At 39.8% G+C, this 20,952-nt stretch overlaps 1 protein-coding gene across 1 annotated transcript in view; it reads left to right on the forward strand.

Annotated features, from left to right (window-relative positions):
• jhy (junctional cadherin complex regulator) overlaps nt 1-20,952 on the forward strand; it is a 30,592-nt gene that overhangs the window by 2,751 nt on the left and 6,889 nt on the right. The window contains exons 2-6 of the mRNA XM_050041363.1: nt 1,218-1,717; nt 8,740-9,460; nt 13,378-13,473; nt 16,534-16,979; nt 17,299-17,599. Coding sequence (XP_049897320.1) covers nt 1,326-1,717; nt 8,740-9,460; nt 13,378-13,473; nt 16,534-16,979; nt 17,299-17,599 — 1,956 coding nt within the window. The 5' untranslated portion in view covers nt 1,218-1,325. The remainder of the gene's footprint in view (nt 1-1,217; nt 1,718-8,739; nt 9,461-13,377; nt 13,474-16,533; nt 16,980-17,298; nt 17,600-20,952) is intronic.

Raw genomic sequence — 20,952 nt, forward strand, 5'->3', positions numbered from 1 at the left:
GAGAGAGAGAGAGAATCATTCTGAGATAAAAATAGATGAAATATATATAAGTAAGGCACTAAAGTGAATTAACTGTACACAAAACTATTTACAGTATATACACAATATATTTGTAGATGTGGAATATTGCACAGAGTATATGTAAATTGCACAGTCTTAGCTAGCTCTGACACATTGAAGAACCAACACAAATAGGCAGGGCTTGAAAGAAGGGTCAGTTAATGGGGAAAGATGTTCTAGATGACACTGAGAGCACCCAGGGAATGTTCTGGATACATACATTCCATACACTCTATGGGCCCAGACTTTATTAAACCCTATGACATCACAAATTTGAGACTTATTTCCATGGTCTAGTAAAGTTCAGTCAATATTTGTGAACATGAGCGACTCTGTCAAAGCCAGAAACCAGAGAAGTATCATAATAGAATTCTTCATTCAGGTGGTGCTCCTCTTTATTGGTCCAGGACAAGCCTCATAAACAGGTTATTCATGTCCATGTAATCACACTTAAAATTAATGATGGCAGAAAACCATTAAGGTGTTTCAGTTGCAGGGGCCTGGTATTGTGCAAACCACAGCTTTACTGGAACACTGTGATAGAATGGAGCCATAGTCAGTGTCACTGTACTTATTCCTACTGTGACAAGTCAAAATGTCTGCTTTGAAAAAGGCAGATTGACAATTTCTTGTTAGTTTCCAGCACTGACTAATGTGTTGAGCATATTCCAGGTGGCATTGAGAAATCTGTAAAGAAAGTGACTGTACAACCAGTACTTCATATATCTTGTGCTTGGCTGCAGAAATGAAGCTGAACTGTTCCTATTTGGCTGGTGAAACAAGTTTCTTGAACATTAAAACTGTGTACAAAAGATGAATCAAAAAACTGCCAGTACTCTTACACTTGAGACAATACTGACAAATGTTGTGTAGGAATTCAATTACTTATTTAAGTTTACATTGTACGCCTGGGTTATTTCTGACTTTTTTTTGTGGAGTTGTCATAAAGGTGTCAAGAATTATAAGATATGAAAGTACCTACAGCAGATTTGCCAGCTGGAATATTCTGATGAATCCTATCTTTGACTTACACTTTTCCCAGACAGAGGTGTGCAGTTCAAAGCTATGAAATAAATACATGAATGCTCAACATACTTGCTCCTTTCACAGGAGCATCTTGTACAATAAAGCTGTCTTTTTGTGTTTGTTGGTTGCAGGGTTGGTGTGGACAGTGTTTTCCTGCTGAAACCTTCTCCAGTTACATTTTGACGACCACATAGATGATCAGATCTTCGTGAAGCAGACTGTTCACCTTCAATGTGAGCATGGATAAAGAAGTCAAACATGATGAGATATGTAAAGTATTGAACACTGAGCAAAAGAAGCATCCTTCTCTGGGACAAACAGTTCTGGCCAAGCCATGGGACTCTGTGGAGTCAGACACAGAGAGCTTGGCCCAAGAGAGAGTTTACCAAAAGCAGCTACAAATGCGTATTGGACACCATGACCAAATTAAATACATACAGCCTCAAAAGGAGAACACTGACAGCTTACAGCTGGGAGAGGAAGAGGATGACAATTCAAATGATGATGAAACTGAAGATCTTCAGGTTTATGATAGCCTCGATGTAGCAACACACCCTCATGCCAAAAGGAACCCCAGCCTCTTACAGACTGAATATTTGGACACACAAATAGATGAAAGACAAGAAACAAGGTAAGTTAAACATTTTTTTTGTTGGGCATTTGAGGTTGCAATTCAGTAATTGCTTCAAAGTAACATCGGGGCATATACCAGCATTAAATAGCTGTGGTTAGAAGTGTGTTCTGTTGTACATGAAAGGACACCTAGTATTGATATCAAGCTGTAACGGACACACTGAAAGTACATTTCTATATCACTGCAGCAAACTTCAGAAAACTTCAGTAAAACAAAGATCGAGGCTTGTTTTTAAGATATGTAAATAAACTCCATGAAGACCGAAAACCAGCAATGTTTTAGTTTGTCATTATGCAATTCTAGAGAAAGATGGTTCATTGTTGAGTCTCACTCCGTTGAGTCAAATGCTGAAGCTTTGGGTTGGTAGTCGGACTGAACCACCACCACTAAAGGCCAAAACACACTGGCTGCAAAGCTGCGTGTCAAAAAATGCCTATTATTTTTCAATGTACAACCCCACACCAATGGCAGCTAGACGCATGTCGGCCCTCCTGGACGCACCACCCAGTGGCACTTCACGCCACAGTCGTATTTACAGCCTTTCCACCCTGGAATTAAATGCATTTGCTTGTACATACCAGCTCCGGCTCTTTTTCTGTCCTCCTATGGCAGCTTGACTCCTCTCCTCACATTGATGCATAAAGAGAACTCTGTAGCTGTTGCTGTGTCTTGTGTGTGATAAAGAATGGATGAGGAGAGACTCGTTGAGGTCAAGAAATATTCTGAGCTAAACGACCCACAATCCCATCATTATAAAAACAATGGCCGTGTTTTCAGCTTCAGCGTCAGTATGTGAGGACCTGTGTGTGTGTTCATAGTAATGAAAGAACATGTTTATGGAGCCAGGACATTGAGTTTAGATTTTGGCACTGAAAACAAAACCTGAACTGAGAAAGGAAACATTGGCATAGACATGCAGGTATTGGCACTAGGGGTAGGCAGATGAGGCCATATGAAGCTTTAGGGCTTTCTTTTTATTTGTGCAGAAAATTATTCGGAGCTTTACTTAGGCTGTTTACAGCACTTCGCATTTTCAGAAATGTAGGTATTTCATGGTATAAGTGTGGGACTTTATGATACAGGGCGTAATTTTGGCAATTGCTTAAGTTGGAGACAGACATGAGAGAGCAGAGCAGAATAAAGTCTCACAGAGTAGAGCAGACAGTGATGTCGCCCACAGAGCAATGCCTAGAAATTTATTAAAAGTACATTTTTCATTTAAATACACTGGCCCGATGGAACAACTGGCCGATTGTAGTAATTTGCTCGAGATAACTTATCATTGGCCCAGGGACGGGCCTTAGGGCAATCCTTTTTGTTGGACTCTGCATAAACACATTTGTTGTAAAGATAGGAATTGTTATTACGCAACAAACAAGTCAAACCCGCAAAGCATGGGCTGACAGATGAGGAATGGAAGATGCTTTGCTGAAAACACAACATTCACATGCAGTGTTGCACAATGTAGAGATGTAGAGAGTAAAAATGATTTCATTCATTATAAAGCCAAAGTGGGACAAATTATATGAGTTAATTCAGATAATTAATAGGAAACATTGCCCTGATATAAAATATTTTTTTCTGCCACTAAATTATTGGTGTAACTTCAGTTTCCACTGTGGTAGGAAAATGATTTTCAGTATCATACTTGTGATTATGTCTTTCTAATGTACATTGTCATATTTCTCAGTTATTCTCCTCTCTTCTTATCCCACTAATGTGCCAAGCACAAAGTGTCACTGCAAGCCTTTCAAAACTGTCAAACTGAATAAAGCACTGAAGCACCAGTGAGGTTTGAAGCTTTGGACGTCATCAGTTTTCCTAATTTGACACAAGCTTCGACGCAGTGTTTTGAAATTATGCACTTCACAGGGTGAAATTAAAACCAGCTTCAGAGCGTCAGTACAATCTGACCATTTTTAATTGGCACTAAAAAAAAAACACGGTCATTAAAAATATCTTTTCAAGCTACCTATAAAGAATGAATGTAGCATGTCACTTTTCCTGAACCTGTCGCCCACTATGAAGTCTCTGGCATGACCACACATCTACGGCAGTGGCTTCCATATTTGCTGGCAGAATCAGAGATATGGAGTGGGAGCTCCAGGTTGCCGTTGCTATAGATATGCGGTCATGTCAGAGACTAAAGGGGGGGACAATAGGGTCAAGGGTGTATCTCTCTTCTTCGTATGCAGAAGATATGGAAATCACACTCTCCTCGCCTCCTCTACTCAAACCTTCCTCTTTACATTGTAACAGTGACAGGGCATTGAAACTGAAAAGCACCATCACTGGGTAGAAACTTACAGCATGAAAAAAGACTGACATGAGGAAAAGAATAAGAATATTGCCATTAAAAAACACATTAAAATGAAAAAAGAAAAAAAATAATCATTGAAATAAAAGAATACAATTAGATTTAAGTGCATGGAAGTGTGTTAAATTAGCCAGTACTTTTTTTACACTGCCAAATTTTATTTCTTTTTTTCTCTGCTTACGTTTTTATTGAGTTTTGACAGATATATCAACAGTATGAATACAGTGACACAAAAATAATACAAAGCGATACACAAACCAAAAAAAAATATAAAGTAACAATAATTGGTTGTCTGGGGCAGTTTCAGCCTTTAAATAAGTGGCTTCAAGTTAGGCATTCTTTTAATTGGTGTCATGTGTCATATATATATATCATATATCACATATTTTTTTAACGTATTCTCTTTAACTCTCAAAACTTTTCAATCACAAAAACTTCTTGGACAGTTTCGAAATTTACTTTGAGCCAGTGTTTGGGCATAGCTTTCTTACTCATTGCAAGTAAAACTTTAGTTAAGTAAATATCTTCTCTCATCACAACACCTTTAATGTTCCCGAGATACAAGATACAAGATCACAAGGCAGGTATTTGGGATTTCATATCCCAAAACATTTGTAACAGCCACATTAACATTTTCCCAGTATGACCTGATCTTTGGACAGTTCCAAAAAATATACGATTGGTCAACCTCCATGCTCCCACACAGCCTCCAACATTGTTGCTGTGTACTAAGCTGCCTGCTTTTTATTTTGGGTGTCACGAAAAAGCGGGTTGAATTCTTCCAGCAGAATTCCCTCCACACTAGTGAGTTTGTGGGTGTACATTGCATCTCATGCATTTCTTCTATTTTTGAATCTTTAACTCTGCTTCACATTTGGCCTCTATGTATAGTGTTGAGTCCCCCCATACTTCCCCCCAAAGGTAGAAAGCAGAGATGACCAGAGAACCCTTCCGTTTGTATGCCTCCACAATCACCTCAGTCACATTTTTTTAAGTTTCCTCTGGTTCTGACCTCAACTCTTTTGAGAAATAGTCCCTTAACTGCATGTACCTAAAAAAGTATTCATTTTCCAGACCATGCTTTATCTTTAGCTCTTAGAAGCTCATGAATTTGCCATTTTCTGAAACAGTACACATTGCTGTCATGCCTTTTTGTGCCCATTGCTTAAATGTTCTTTAATACATCCCTGGCTTAAACAGAATCATATGCAAACCACCTTAGTGTGTGAACCCCTCTTTTTAATATGTGTTTTTCCACAATAACATTCCATATTTCTAAAGTAAATGCTACTATTGGATCCATTGCATGTCTCAGAGCTTCCGACAAATATTTGTCTGCCAAATTTTATTTTCGAAATCTAAAGTCAGTATCCTTGTTCCTTACCATGTCACCTAGGTCATTCAAAGACTTCTTTACAAACATATCAGGGACAAGAGAACGCTGTGCAATGGTTCAGCCAGACTGAAGAAGAGAAACTGGAAGCTTAGCAGTAAAATATGTGCAGATTTAAATAGGAACAGATTATAGTGTCTAGAGCACAATATTTCAGGGGTGCAGATGGGATTTTTGAACTGGGGGGGACCAAGCCAAGCAAATGATTCCAACTCAATTAGTTATTTTGTGTAAATACATATGTATTTACACAAAATAACTAATTAACTGAATCTGCTAAATAACTGAAGCTGCAATAAACATTAGAATCGTGAGTTTTCTGATTGAATGAACATTGGTAAACAAAGGCCTACCTGATCAACACTAGCCATACATGATCAAACTGTTGCTGCTTACTAAAATAACATTATACATAGAAATAACAACATTAAAGATATTCACTTACAGCCTAGAATGCTGTTATTTTACATTTAGCCTACTTCAGGTAAGTCCAAATGCCTTCTTATTATTGTCAGACTAGCTACTCAACATTAGGCTACAAAACAAATATTTATTTTAGGCTATAAAACAAATACAAATATATCCCCCCCGTCCCCAGTGCCATCTGCGCGCATGCAATATTTCCTATAACAAACTGGAACTAACAGGCAAAATGTTGATTTTGCAAAGGTATTCTTCAGACATCACAATAAAACAAAGTCTATAGGATTAGCACTAGTAGAATTGGATCAGGGAATATTAGCTGGACATATCATGGACTGAGAAATCATAATTAAAACCTATTCAAGTTAACCACGTAGACGACAGAAGGCCCAAAGAAAAACGGACAAACTTGATTTTTAAAGCCCAGTTGCACCGTTGTGATTTAATAATGATCAAAGGTCTCTGATTCTGGGCTGAAAAACAAATTGAAATTTGAAGGGTATTTTGGGGACAAAGGTTCCTACACTATTCTTCTCTGTCATGCAACACTGAGGGGACATCAGCTAAATGGAAGTTGTAATCATTTAATTGTCCTTCTGTATGGGCTGAAACTATTTGAAATTTAAACAATACATTTGGTATCTGAAAAATAGTGTTTTTTTAATAGCCATTATTGAAGGAAAACAGCAATAGGCCTATAACAAGTGATTCCAAACTTTTAAACAGTAGAGTACATCAGACTTTGATTCGCACAGAATTCTTGTTAATTTTAGTCTTTAATCTAATGTGTTGACAAAAACAGAGGTAAAGAATATCCCCTGACTTATCTTTAAGTAACTCTATAGTACATATATCTGTTTCTCATGTAGCATTCTGCAGTTTGGCTAGTAGATGGCAGTATGTGATGCTAGTGGCACCTGCAGTCTTTATTTCTTGGTGAAAAAAAAAAATATAGAAAATAAGTCTTTGTTATGTTTGATCATGTTATTGGCTGTGTAGCCTTGTGCATCACAATAATTCTATAAACATGTGGCATTATATAAACTATTCACCATGATGAGAGTTGTGCCCGACCTTGTTCAATTTGCCTATTGAACTGGACTGTCACTTTCACTGTCTGTGACAAATTAATTGAAATTAAGCAGATAATAGTGCTGCTTAGATAGAATACAACAAGGTGAATGGCAGCAGCAATCAGACCTTTTACTTTTAAACAGTACACAGATGATAAAAGATAAATAGCCCTCATTCAACACTTAACAATGAAGTGGTGTCAGTTATTTAATGAGATGCAGGCACCAATGGTACATTGTAGTGAGAACGGCCTAATTCAGGTGCTTTCAGAATAACAGCTTTCACTTGAGGGAAATTAGATTTTTGTTTTGTTTGGGTGGATCACAATAAGTGGTCACTCGTGGTCCATTAACAAGGATCATTGTTGCTGCAAAGGAGATCTCTCTTTCTCTCTTTTGAGGGAGCAGAGGTAGGCATCTATGGTGAGAACAACACCACATCTGTTTTTGCACTCTTGTCGACTCGTACCCTTGTTTCCCCCTCTCTTTCTGGCAGACACAGCCTGATAGTTATTTCCCTCCAAAATAGAAAAGGGGCATTCTCAATTTTCCCGTCATTAACCTGCACGGATTGATGCCCACCAAGTGTGGGTCCGCTTCCAAAGTACATTGTTTCAGAGGAAAATGACCGTGACATATTCTCACAAAAGGCTCCATTTCATAGAGCCAAGGCAGTGGATACAGTCCCATTCCCATCATGTTCTCATAGTCCTCGCTGCTGCCTCCTCAAAGCGGATAAGCCTTTTCAAACATTGCTATTGCATAGTTTACAAACCCAATGGGCATTCCTCATTCAAGCAAAAGATTCCTATTTAAGCAAGTCCATTCATCCCTCTTAACTATATTTTACACCTACCTCACTCCAAATATTGCAAAAAGATATTTGAGTATAGTCCGTGTGGCCAGTTTTTTCATTTTCCCATTCAGTGTTTGTCACAATATTTCACTGGCTTTTGTATTTAGGTGTCTGTATCTTGTGCAAGAAATATCAGACTGCGGTGTTTTGCCAGTGTTAAAGGCATCACATTCAGCTGCATGTTGTCTATAATGCATTCTCCAACTTGTTTGAGTCTCAGTCATTAGAGAGACATCCCTTACCCTTTTGGCCTCATCGAAAGTGAAGGGCCCTACACCTAGGCAACCCTCCCCCCCGACGCACAACATAACGGCAGGAGAATTAGGCTCCCCTCGTCCTCCCAGTAAGCACAACAAAGAGGCTCTCTGCTATTTATTTTAATGAGATCTTTTCATCACCATCAGAAAGAGCATTTTAGCCTGCAATTTTCAAGCCATTTCATAAGCTGAAAATTGCCGTTTGTGAACCATTCCCTCGCTAGTAGCTCTCAAATACACTCTCATTAGTGAGCCTGGAGGTGAAAATACGAAAATTATCTGTAAATACAGGCTCATAATCCCCCTCATCTGTTTCAATTTCAGAAGTCTCGAATAAGGCCTGCCTCTCTTTGTTTGAGGACATCATCATTCTAATAATGGTCTAATGCCTCTTGTTCCTTTGACCTCTAAGTAAAGGCCTATGTGACATTCAGGTGTCTGTAAAACTTCCTTTAGATATGGAAATGTCATTTGATAAAGCTGCTTACCAACAATTAAATCAATTACTCATAATATGATTGAGTCTACACTATACATAAATGGAACTTATTCTTTGATAATTCCATGTAGTTTCTTATCTCATATTTGGCTAATTGATTGATCTTAGCAATAGAGCTAACGTATAACTTACTGATGCAAATATTGGTGTTGCACTGGTTGTGTTGATCTTTATTGCTATTGTCTTTCTTTGACCTCGCAGCCAGCTGTCCAGTGATGATGCCTATTCTGACCTACGCTATGACCCCAACTGGAGGACCAACCTGAGGGGAGCTGGCCGCTTCCATGACAACCCACAGATTTCCATTGAGGAATATTACCAAGTCCCAAAAGAACAATCCAGTCAGTCGTGTGGTGACACGCAGGGACTGGTAATAAAAGGAGGATACAGATACATCGTTGACACAAGTCCATCTGTGGTGATGACTCCTCACATGGCTGGCAATGAGTTTGACCAGCCGTACCGCCTACACTCACCAGATGATCAGACGAGCTCAGTAACATCTCCCCACAGCCATGCTTTACAGCTGCCATCACCAGAAGCTGACCACTTGAAGCCATCCTGCTTTTTCAATAAAAATGAAAGTGACAGAGCCTTACACAAAGGATTCAGAAACAAGCATGAAAATAGCTATGACAATGCTGGGGGAAATATTATCAGATCTCCTGGGCTGACCAAGGATATGCATGCTATGTCCATCCAAGAATTTAAGACCTACCAACAGCAAGAACGGAGACAAGGAGGAAAACAGCAAACGTGCACATCCACAATTTCCAAGGTCCCACATAGTAAAAAGCCAGAAAGACTGACAGAGGACATGGTGAAACGCAACAAAATAACCCTGGGGCGCAACACATCCAAATGTGGCTCCTACATGCGTGTGCATGCACTTAAGCAGGAGACGTCACATAATGTTAAAAAGGTTTGTATATAACGTAGACTTTTCTCAACCATTAACATCAGTTTATGGTTACAATCACTAAATGAGAATATGATCTTTGAAATGTGACAGCTAACTCCCACACAGCTCTATAATGGCCACTCTCAGGAAAGCCCTCTCTTGAAACAGGTTGCAATTACAGAAACAGACACCAGGAGCTGCACTAACATTGATAATGATTCTTGGGCTGTCCAGCTATTGTTACACTTACATGACTTAAGATTAGGTTTCATGAAGACACTACTGAAAATATTGGAATAAAATATAGATTTTTTTTCCCTTCCAAATCCCTATTTAGACTTTGAGAGTTTACACTTACTTGTGATCTGTTGTTTGGCCTTGTTTGGTGATGGTAAAATGTACTATATCTATTGGATCTACCGGCATCTATGAATGAGCTTTTTTGTTTTACAGTTTAGATTGTTTGTTTTGGTCATGGACAAATTGGATTCTGGTTGTAGTTATGATCGAGGCATCAGGCCCAAACAGCTATTGGCAAGTTTGTGGTGTTGTTTTATCTTTGGCTGGAAGTAAAGCTTTTGTAGTATGAGCAAATGACAATGAAAGTAAGGACTGTGGTGTGGTAGGGCAGGCTGATAGGAAGAAAATCAAAAATTACAATAGTTTTGACCAAATACCTCAATATCTGTATTGTAGGATTGACTTTTGTTGCATTTACAAAATGTGTATACAGTTAGATTAAGGAGAAATAGTATAACAGCTATAACAGTCTGCTAAGTTAAGAAAATTGCATCATTTTACTGTAATGCAGCCTTTTAAAGCAGGAAAAGATAACACCTACAATATTACAATATCCAAAACCTAAGATATCTAGTGTCATGTCATGATATCAATATAATATCAATATATTGTCCATTACTTATGCTGTGTTTTTCGTAAACAACTTGATCCATATAACCCTGGCTACAATCATAAACAGTATGCAGCTGTTTTAAACACAGAGGTCAGTTCTGGGGCTTGTTAGTGCACAGACACAACCACTGCTAGGTTTTTTTTGTATTTTAGATCTGTATTTACTGTGCACTTAGGTGATAAGAAAAGTAGCCAACTGTCAGTATATTTATGCTTGAAAGCTTATTCTAATCTCAGAGACACTATTAATAGGCAGTTGCTTGAATGCAGCTTTTCCCATGAGCAGAATATAGGCCAAGATTATTTGCTTCTTTGTTTTTTCTTGCTGTTTTTTTTTTATTTCCTTCTGCATGAGCCAAGCTTATGCTGATTTAGAAATATTATTTGGTATCTATATGTCTTTTACTGTCATCTCAGACTACTAAGAGAATATCCTGATGTTTGCTCCGACCCAGTCTGGAACATTAATTTGGTAGAGGAGCGTAGCTGTTTTCATCTGCCTTCTTCTCCACCATATGAAAAGAGCCATGTCTGGCTATGCAGTGCTTATTATGAGTTGATGTGTACAACAAGAACATCAGAGACGCATGGTTACCAATAGGCTCTTAGACGTCCCTGCACCTGGCACAGTGGCATAATTGGTCGGGATGGCCCGCATTCCCCATTTGTTGTGCCACAAGACTGTTTGCTGGCTATAATACCCCCAACCATCTGAGCCCCAGCCCTCTACAATGTCTCATATCATCACCATTTACATAGTCAAGAGCCGTTAGCTTTGTGCAATGGTAAACAGAGCCAGAGCCTTTCCCTCTCCGGAACCCTTGTGTTTTGTCATTTCCCTCTGAATTCGCTTATTAGTTTTCCATTGCCCTGTCTCCCCAAAGACGTGTCTTACTTAATGGGGGACATAGGCACAAAAGACGGGGCAACAATGTGCATGTAGTCTATTTCCTGTTTCATCATAGGATTAATCTATGCTTTGGGTGTGTTGTGGCAACAGTGTAATGTATCAACAAAGCTGATTAGACATAGACTTAAAGCAAAGTAGTTTTTAAACAATATTTTAGAAACAGATTCCCTAAAATAAAATAATAACTGTTTAAAAACTGCAGTTAATTGAAGTATTCATACAATCCACCCCAAAATAGAATAAACACATGAAATTTGTATGAACTTGGACAGTTCATTTTTGATTTGCTGACACGTGAACATGAGCAGCTTTCTCAAAAACATCTTTGGTTATGTCTCTTGGAGTTTGGAATAAGACTGTTTATTTTCACACATTAAAGGCTGAAGATCAAAAAAGTAACATGAGAGAATTTTATTATCTTCTACCTTCAGTATTAGATTTTTGAAATGTAATATTGAAGGTCAGAGGTAGAAACAGAAACAACTTTCCATCATTAGGATAACCACATGTTTTATCACAAAGCTTGTTGTGCTTCCTCCCACCCTTCCTTGTCCGTAGCTTCTTGCAAAAGATAGCAACACTCCACGTACAAATCGCATCAGTTTCACAAATCAATATGAGTCCAGGCAAGCTGGTTGTTACTTGGCCCTTTTAAAATACCCCATTTGGTCTTTTGAAGAGCGCGGCCATCTGAAGGAAACTTGTGATAATTAGACGTATTATTAAATGTACACAATTTCCTAATGCAGCAAATGTTTAGCTCGGCCAAGTGGCAGAGTGGCGGTAGCAATGATTGGCTTCATTGGGGCTTGGGCCTCCTTTGATAAAGACAGAAGTAGCAGATCAATCTTCTGCTATTGCACTCACCCCTTAGAGTCCCTACTCCTCTTGCAGGCCCTCACTTCAAAGCCAGGGCAACATAATGTACAATCTTTTAATAGCTTTAGACCAAAGCTCTGGGGAGCTCTCTGCCACTGTATACCCTGCCTCAGTCTAAACACCTAATCAAGATTACCTGGGCTGGCCACAATAGCAGCTAAATGCAATTCAAGATCCACAGCCCCTTTGAAGTCTTCATTGCAAAAAGCAGATGTTTCCCGGGTACAGGAGGTAATACAGCTTGCCGCAATTGCCAGACTTTGTTGTGACATCGTCTCGCAGAGAAGCAATTACGGGCCTCCCAATTTAGTAAAAAAGATATTACACAGCTTACCATGCTCAAAATGCAATACAGGCTTGATCATTTGCTCCAGCTGATTGGGATGTTTATAATGGGTGACAAAAGGCAATGGCAGGGGGAATGGGTAAAGGTGAGAGGCACAAAGTGTTTGTGTGCATGTGACTGTGTACACTGCTGGACATGCAGTAGTCACCGACACCTGCTCCCGATCGCAAACAACTGCTTTATCATTATTGATCATCTGTAACAGCGCCCAAACGTCTAAAAGTCTCTATGGCATTTGAAATAATTCCCCTATTTGGTTGGTGAGTTCATGTATAGTTCAGTTAATCACCAAAAGCATAAATATTTACTTGAAAGCAAGAGACAAAGTACTGTGCAGCTTACATGTTGAAACAGCACAAGGCCAGGTGGTTTGTCCAATAGTGCCTTGAATTTTTCTCAGCATAATAGTGGTATTTATTAGATGCAATCTGAAACACACTTATTGATGGATATGTTACAGCTGGATCCACTCATTCCTTGTGACCTTCATCTATTCAAGCTCACAGAATTAGTGGCATTCAGTGAAAAAGTCTTCAGCCTGTCAATACTATTGATCCACTCAGATGGTCCTCTGCCACTGAGGGGAGTCCTGAAGTTAACTAAATGATTTTCATTACACCATTAACAAACCATATTTCCATGCCACAAACGGGTACATTAGGAACAACTGAAACAGCAAATTGATGTAATACGATGTGGCCAAAGAGGACAGGCATTGATAGTAATGGGTGCAGTATTGATACCCCTGAGTAGGTGTAGTTGTGTAGGTTTTAATGGGCTTTAGTAAAGGCTTCAGTTCCCAGTCTATAGACTGAAAAAATATAAAGCACTTTTGTTTCAACATTCTTCTGTATCAGCGTGTTGCTTTCCCTTTTTGTCTTCTGTCTAAAGGTGCATGAAACTCCTAAGGAGACAACCAGCGCAGAAAGTCAAGAGGACAGTGCAGACCCTGACCAGATGTGGCTCCAGAAAACTCAACAGTTGAGGGTAACTTGGTTGACCTGTCAGCCCAATCCATTGTTAATTTTGGCGGCTACCTTAGATTTAGCCTGAATTTTATACAAAAATGCTTTTTAGATTGGCTCATTTTGTTTATTGTTATCCTTTAGTTTTAGTGTAGTTTTGGTTGACGACAACTCAAAATGTTTTAGTCCAGTTTTAGTCGACGTAAAGTCATTTTTTAGCAGGGTTCCCATGGTCATGGAAACCTGAAAGTCACGGAATTAAAAAAAAATCTTTAAAGTTTTTGAAAACTCATGGAATTTTGTTGGGTGTAATGAAATACATTTTTACAATAGTCTACCGTGGATAACCTTTCACGGAATGTAACATAAAGGAAAATGTATTTTCTGAAGCTGTTGACGTTACGTAGAGCTAATATGCGTTGATGTGTGACGTTTTATTGAGTGTTACAGTCTGGCTCAAAGGCTGCAACAAAGATGGGAGACCAGAAGAGCTTACAAAAGGGTAAAAGCCTATTTATTTACAAAAGTAACAATAAAGAGCAGAATAAATGTGAAAGTCAGCAATTAGTTGTGTATGCGTGTATGGGTGTGTGTGGACATCTGTAATAAACAAAAGCAGCTGCGCCAGTGAGGGAAGAGCAAACGACTGCAAAGGGAAGGAGGTATTAATGGCCAGAGTAACTTAAATAAATGATGACCCTTCCTTCAGCATCTGCAACATACAAACAGGAAACAGTAGTACAAAGACGCAGGGACCTCTAATGGAATGGGGGTGTCATCACATTTACCATCATGTGTGTTTCTTGATTTTCTTCACATGTTCTGTCTCTCCCTTCATGTAAGCCAACCAGCAAGAATTATGTTGGAATAAAATTTGAATCTGATATGTTTGATGCCAGGCAAGTGGGGCAAGAAAGATAATGTTGTGACAGTGTGGTTTAACATGTTTCTATATATGCCCAAGGGCGTACAATTCCCTTCCGGAGCGCCAATGTGCACTTTGGTTTTATTGTAACTGTTCTAAAAGGAGAGCATGATAGTTTGAAGTTTTGGAGCATTCTTTTTTTGTCTTTTAACAAATTGACCAATGGACTGACCAAAGTGCCGGCTGTCACTGCCCCACTCTCAGAGCTCTACTGGTCAATTTCTGTGGACCAATTCTGTTATATGTTGTAAATCGTTATGGAAATTTTATTATGGGTACTGGTATAGGAAACTGGATTTAAGAAGAGGAGTTGAAAGATTTTTTTCTAAAACTACAAATAATTTCTACACATTTACAAACTTGCATTTGTCCAGAAGAGTTTTTAACAGGTTTAATTGATGATACTCACAACTGGTGCTAAAAGATGCTGCTCCAGTGGGAGTGTTTTGGAGGTTATAGAAACATCCCGGCACAGACTATTTATTGCCGTTTACCAAGCTGTTGACGCTCCACTCTCATACTGCGCATATAGCGTTACGAAATAATTGCACATGCACAAGTATGGTCGTTCTTGGTTTCCTAGTTAAATATATTTTTCTGATACATTTTATAAAATAATTTATCATTCCCCTTCCTCTCATTTTAAATATCCGCTAGCCCACTAACATTTTAGTCCCATCTCATCTTGTCTTGTCTCGTTAAGGAGAACAAAACATACATTTTGTCATAGCTTTTGTTATGATTATCTTCTTATTATAAGATCTATTTTTAGCTTGTAAACATCTCATCTTTGTCATGGGAGAAACGGTTGTTGATTATCATATTTTGTCAAAGTTAAATTAAAAAACCAAGTGAAATCCAGTTTGTTTTGCAGTATTGTGTGTATGCTGTACAGTTTTGACACTTTTACCTTGGCTTTTAATTTCCTTTCAGGAATGTAGACACAATCACTGATGGCATTGTTGCGCTATGACTTCCTAGAGATGAAAATAAAACCAGTAGTCGGAGCGAAAAAAGGAGAGGTTTGGAGAAGCATTATTATTTTGAGCACTTGAGCTGCTACCTTAACACTGCCAAGCAGATGAGAATAAATATTTTCCCACTGGAACGGGCAAAGCTGGTGTTTGCTAAATCAGCGGCATTAGATGCATGAGGCACCCGCTCACAGACCTCCTGCTAAATAATTTGGGGAGATCATGCAAAGAAGAGCTCCAGCCCTTCTTACACTTGGGAATGGAATTGTGCTTCTTATTTAGAGCTCATGTTTGTCTGTTGTTGTTTTTGTGGTGTAAATGGGTAGATTTAGAGTTGATGCTTTGTGCTCCACCCCACCTTCGGAAAGAGGCCAAGCTATACTTTGCAAGTTAGCATATCTCACAGCATTGCAGTGGATTTAAAATTCAGCATTCACAGCAGCAGTCTTTGAATGTGATGGTGACAAAATCAGACCGATATATAGAGTTTGTTTGCTGGTATTAAAACCCAATATTCAAGTCAGGTATGATAGTGACTATATCTAATATTACATGCTCATTTTCTGTTTTGGTATGGAGGTTTTTTGGAAGAACATGTTACATGCTTGGATTGTTCCATATGTTTGGGATTTGTGAATGTAAGGTATACAATGCAGGAATTGTTGACTACTGTTTGCAAACAGTATCAGCAGTGAGTATAAAGTGAAAGTAAAAGCGGATCAAGTTTGGTCCACTTGCCGTTTCGATGCTATACTGTATTTGCATTTTGTTGATGCTGTGTCTGCAATTTTCATAGATTACTCTTGGTTGCATGCTGCTTATGGTCTGGCACCTGATAAATATATTTAATAAGATCTGATCTCACCTGCTGCTCAACCCAGGAACTAAACAAAATAAGAAGAAAATACAGGCAGAGGGCAGAGTCTCTGCACATAAATACACCACCACACACTTCTAGTGGGTCAATTAGTGATAACTGAGAGGGATTACGTTTGTATGAGTCTATGTTTTGTTTTGTTTTTTAGAAAATCTTGTGTAGAATACCTTTAACACCACTACACACTTAAATCACAAAATCCCATAAATCAGTCCTTTCTATATTAGTGCCATTTTATTGCTCTTACATTCTACATCAATCAAAAAAAATGTAATCCTCAAATTGTTAATCCTACTCTAACCCTAGGTCACCCAGATCAGGGATGGGAAGAAAGCCCAGCGGAAACAACACCCCAATCCCCCTGAACAGCAGCAGCACCCTGCCCGGGGGGTCAAAGCTGAGGGGGGAGACTGTCTGAGCTCCCCATTGGCAAGTCCAGCCGCTGTTACCCAGCCAGATCCTCAGGCGACGACCTCATCGCAGCCTTTGCTCCCCGCCATCCACCTCAACATCCTGCTCAACACTTCATCCCATCTCCTTCCATTCATCCAGCAGAGGGACCAGGATGACATCATCGAGTTAGCATCACTTCATGGCTGTCCTGATTGGAGCCCTGCATCTGAAGTTGGACTCACCTTGTCCCCTGGATGTCAACAAGCAAATCCAGGAAAGTCCTACCAGAAGTCTCAGAAAGGGGTAAAAGCACACCTTCGCAACCGAAACCTGGAGAGTAGGCCCGAACAATGGCAAAGGTGAATGATTGATACGTTTTTTTTTACTGACCAAATATAAGAAAGATATTATATGTTAAGGATCCCATTGGGAAAACTGGATAATTACTGCACCAAATAATGTCAGTCAGATAGAAAAAATAGGGCCAATTAGGTTAAAAACCAACAAAATACTGGACAACAATGATGACAGCATTCTTGTGGTTTATGTAAAATGACTAGCAGTGAGGCAAAGAAAATTAGTCTGATACACCAGTGTGTCTGACACACCATATGAATGGCTTCTTTGTCTTATTATGTGTCGACCCAGTATTTATCCACCAATAACTCTGTGTTTTAGGACACCTGCATTAGAGGGGCCAGTATCCTGTGAAGAAGGGGACCAGAAGTGGATTCCAAATGAGAGTTACACTAAGCAATTTCCACAAAACTTCCCAAGGACACCCACCACCCCTTCGTCACTGGGTTCAGGTTGCTACACAGTTTTGCCCCCTATACGACAGTCATTGAGAGGAGCGGAGTCTGAGCTCAGCCCTGATCAGAGTGTAAAAACAGCCTTCCCCATCCATAGAAGCAGCTCTGACGGCTATCTTGTTCAGATGGAGAAACAGAAGCAGCTGAGGGCAAGAGTCACTTACAAGGTTGGTGTGTGTGCAAACTTCATTTGTGTCCTGAGAGGAGAGGTAATGAATGTTCACAGGTTTTTCATCTGCTGTAGAACAGTTATATTTGTTTTTCTTTGATGTATTATTGTGTGTCTGCCATCTGATCTGGGATGTCACACAGTGAAAAAAAATCTCCAAATGTATGCATTTTTAAACAGTGCTTAAACAGGGCTCAAAGGCCACAAAACTCACTCTACGCACACTGAATAATGTGTTCCAGTTAGAAAAATAAGAACTCATTATGCAGTTTCACAAAGGTGACACATAAAGTCTTCAATTGAGTAGCATTCCCCTTTAATTCCCACATACACGAGAGGTTACACAAATAAATGCCCCTTTGAAGTCCCAAATAATCCCCTCAGCTGTCTCCATGCAGGGACAGCTTAATCCAGCAGGAGTGTTCTGGTGACTAAGGGCACATAACATCAGGTTAATTGTCTAGCTCCACTAAGCTACACTTAATTGCCATAAGATGATGACTATATAAACCAAAGAGCTGCAGGCTCTGAAAAGCCATTTAAAGATGTGTTAGAGGATAAGGTGATTAGAAGAGAGAGAGAGTCTGTGAGGCGCAGGGCCACTAAAGATGCCCATTTGCATTTAATGATTTGGCTGTTGTGTTTTTTTCCCCTCTCTTAGGCCTGAGATATAGTTGTTTTTAACCAGGCATTCACGTAGACAACCAGCTGTGTTGTGAACAGAATAGATTACATACTTGCTCATGCACTACAAGTGTTGCCGGGACATTTCACTAGAGGGCACACCAGAGAAATCAGAGTGCATTAAACCTCCGGATTTGCATGATATAAACAATAAACATAGCAAAACTCAGGGAGGGTACTATGGTGTTAATTCTGACATCGCCATGGATCACGGATACAGGATATGTGGGGCAACTATCATGCACACTGAGCAGAGAATGAAGTAACTCTGTGTGTGTGTTGTAATCCGAGCGCCTCTGTTCCTTGTTGTGGTAGATGGTCTAGCCCAATGTGTATGTTAGTGCATGTGAGTCCCTGTGAGTGTGTTCCACTGGTTAGCTAATAGCTGCCACTCTGCACTGCGCTCATACAGCAGTTAGTCGAACAGTCAGTTATAGCAGCAGCAGCAGCAGCAGCAGCAGCTGTCAGCACTGTTGCCATTGTTAGTGCTGTTTAATGGAGTTAGCACTGTTAGCTGCTAGCCATCAGCTCAGCCACCTCCATGTTAAGAACCATGTGCAAACAATTCCACCCTAGACTCTGAAACATAGATATGCTTGGGTGTTTTTCATGCTGATATGAGCTGTGTATATCTACATACAGAGCAGATCCTACCCAGAATGGACAAACCAAACACTGGCTTAAGACAAGGACTTTTGTGTTTGGATGCTGGGAGCTACTCTTGTGCCTACTCTGTGCCAACTTTCAAGGGCATGACGGCAGGTTGCAGCTGAGGGTGCTAAGTGACCATAAACAGCACCATATCATATCCTTCTTACCAGAAATACTGAGTGCAGAGCTGATCTTCTTCTAGGTGTTGTTTTGTAAGTATGTATTAGGCCAAAAATATGAATAAGGTGTTAAGGTATGGTTAGCCATGCACTAAAATGATTAACCTCTCCTCCATATTTACCACAGACTGATATTTACAGAAAAAGGGAAAGATATCTGGTGGCTGTGATTGGTTGTTCCTTGTCACATGACATGAAGTGTGTGCAGTTGCGTTCCAAAAGTTGAATTGTGTTTATCTCAGGGCATAGCTGTCGCGCCCTGAAAAATAGGCGCTTGGGAATGTGTGCGCATCGTTCTGACGTCGCTCTGGTGTTACACTGGTGGTGTCTTTTTGGTGTTTGAGGGCACCTGCTGCACGTTTATGTTGAAAAGAATGAATTTGATGGCACAAAAAATGCGCCTTGTGTCCGGTCCCTTAAGTGCCATAATACAAGAAGATGACCTGATCTCTGTGTGCTGAGACTCCTAGCCTTACATGGCAGTAACCACCTTACATGTGGCTGGCAGTGCTCTCAGCAAATTTTACAGTTCAGGCATGAACAGAGACAGAAAGATGATACGGATGGTGTATCAGAGTTATTGTTACATTAACTAACAGTTGATTTTAAGAAATATTTCACTGCTGGAAAGAAGCCTTTTCATGAAACTTGGCTGTCTATGCAATAGAAAGACAAAATACTTTTGAAATTGGTGCTACATGACCAGAGAAAACAGAGAAAAAGGACTGTGGTATTCGCTTTTGCTCAAGAGGTACAAAACCCACAACTACCAGCATGCACTGCGCCACAAAGGACCAGTAATCGTTCCAGCTGGTTGGTGACATTATGCAAACTTGCTTGAGACAAATGCGGCAAAATTTGATATTGTATTACAGTTAATCAGGAAGCTAAAATATGTTTCTGAAAACATTTGAGGTGAGAATATTGGCAATACAGTAACATAATCTTGATATATATTCGATCAGTACTGCCTAGTTTTACTGCTTGATCAGAGCTTGGTCTAAGTTTAAGACAGAGAGTGAGGGGTGAGTCTTTTTCTTGATCTGCTTCTATACTTTTTTTGTCCACAGTGGCAGCATGGTTGGTGAGCAATACAAAAATGCGGAAGTACAGCTTTTAGTTCAAGCAACAGCCTAGGAGAGCCAGCTAAACTCAGATGACCCATTTTGAGTCATCTGCATAATCTGGTGGAGTTTCGCCAGGGGGGTTGGATGGGCGAAGGGGATACCTAGGCACCGATTAGATGGAGGGAAGTTAAACATCATTCATTTACACATACTATCCACATTGTTTTCATACAAAGCTGGTTGAAAATTGACAAAGTATCCCTTTAATTAAAGAAAGGCTAGAAAGCATGATTAAGTGCTTAGAGTTGTATTCAATCTGTAGCCTTCACATATTCATCCTCTGGTGCCCAACACTCCTTGTCCCTTGACCTCCCATCTCTCCCACCATGTAAGCCATCATGTCTGATGAGATTACAGACTCAGTTTGTAAAGCAGTCTTGCTGCAGTGCCTGGGCATGAAAGCAGATGAGCGTGACTTAGGGTTTGGAGAGAGAGGGGAGACGGCTTGGAAAGAAAGGTACCCTGTTGTGTCCATGGCCGATGGCTCAAGCAAACTGAAACTGAAATCCTTTTTCCGAAAAGCAGCCAGTAAAATCTAGAATGATTAGCCCTCTTTTGTTTAGGACAGCATGTGGATTGCATGCACCCATTCACGTATGGTGACACACACACACACACACACACACACACACACACACACACACACACCAGCAACCAACTTCAGTTCACCATCACCAAGTACTTTAATAACATATCAAAGCCTGATAAGG

The sequence above is a fragment of the Epinephelus moara genome, chromosome 3 (genome assembly GCF_006386435.1).
Source record: "Epinephelus moara isolate mb chromosome 3, YSFRI_EMoa_1.0, whole genome shotgun sequence".
NCBI classification, from domain to species: domain Eukaryota; kingdom Metazoa; phylum Chordata; class Actinopteri; order Perciformes; family Serranidae; genus Epinephelus; species Epinephelus moara.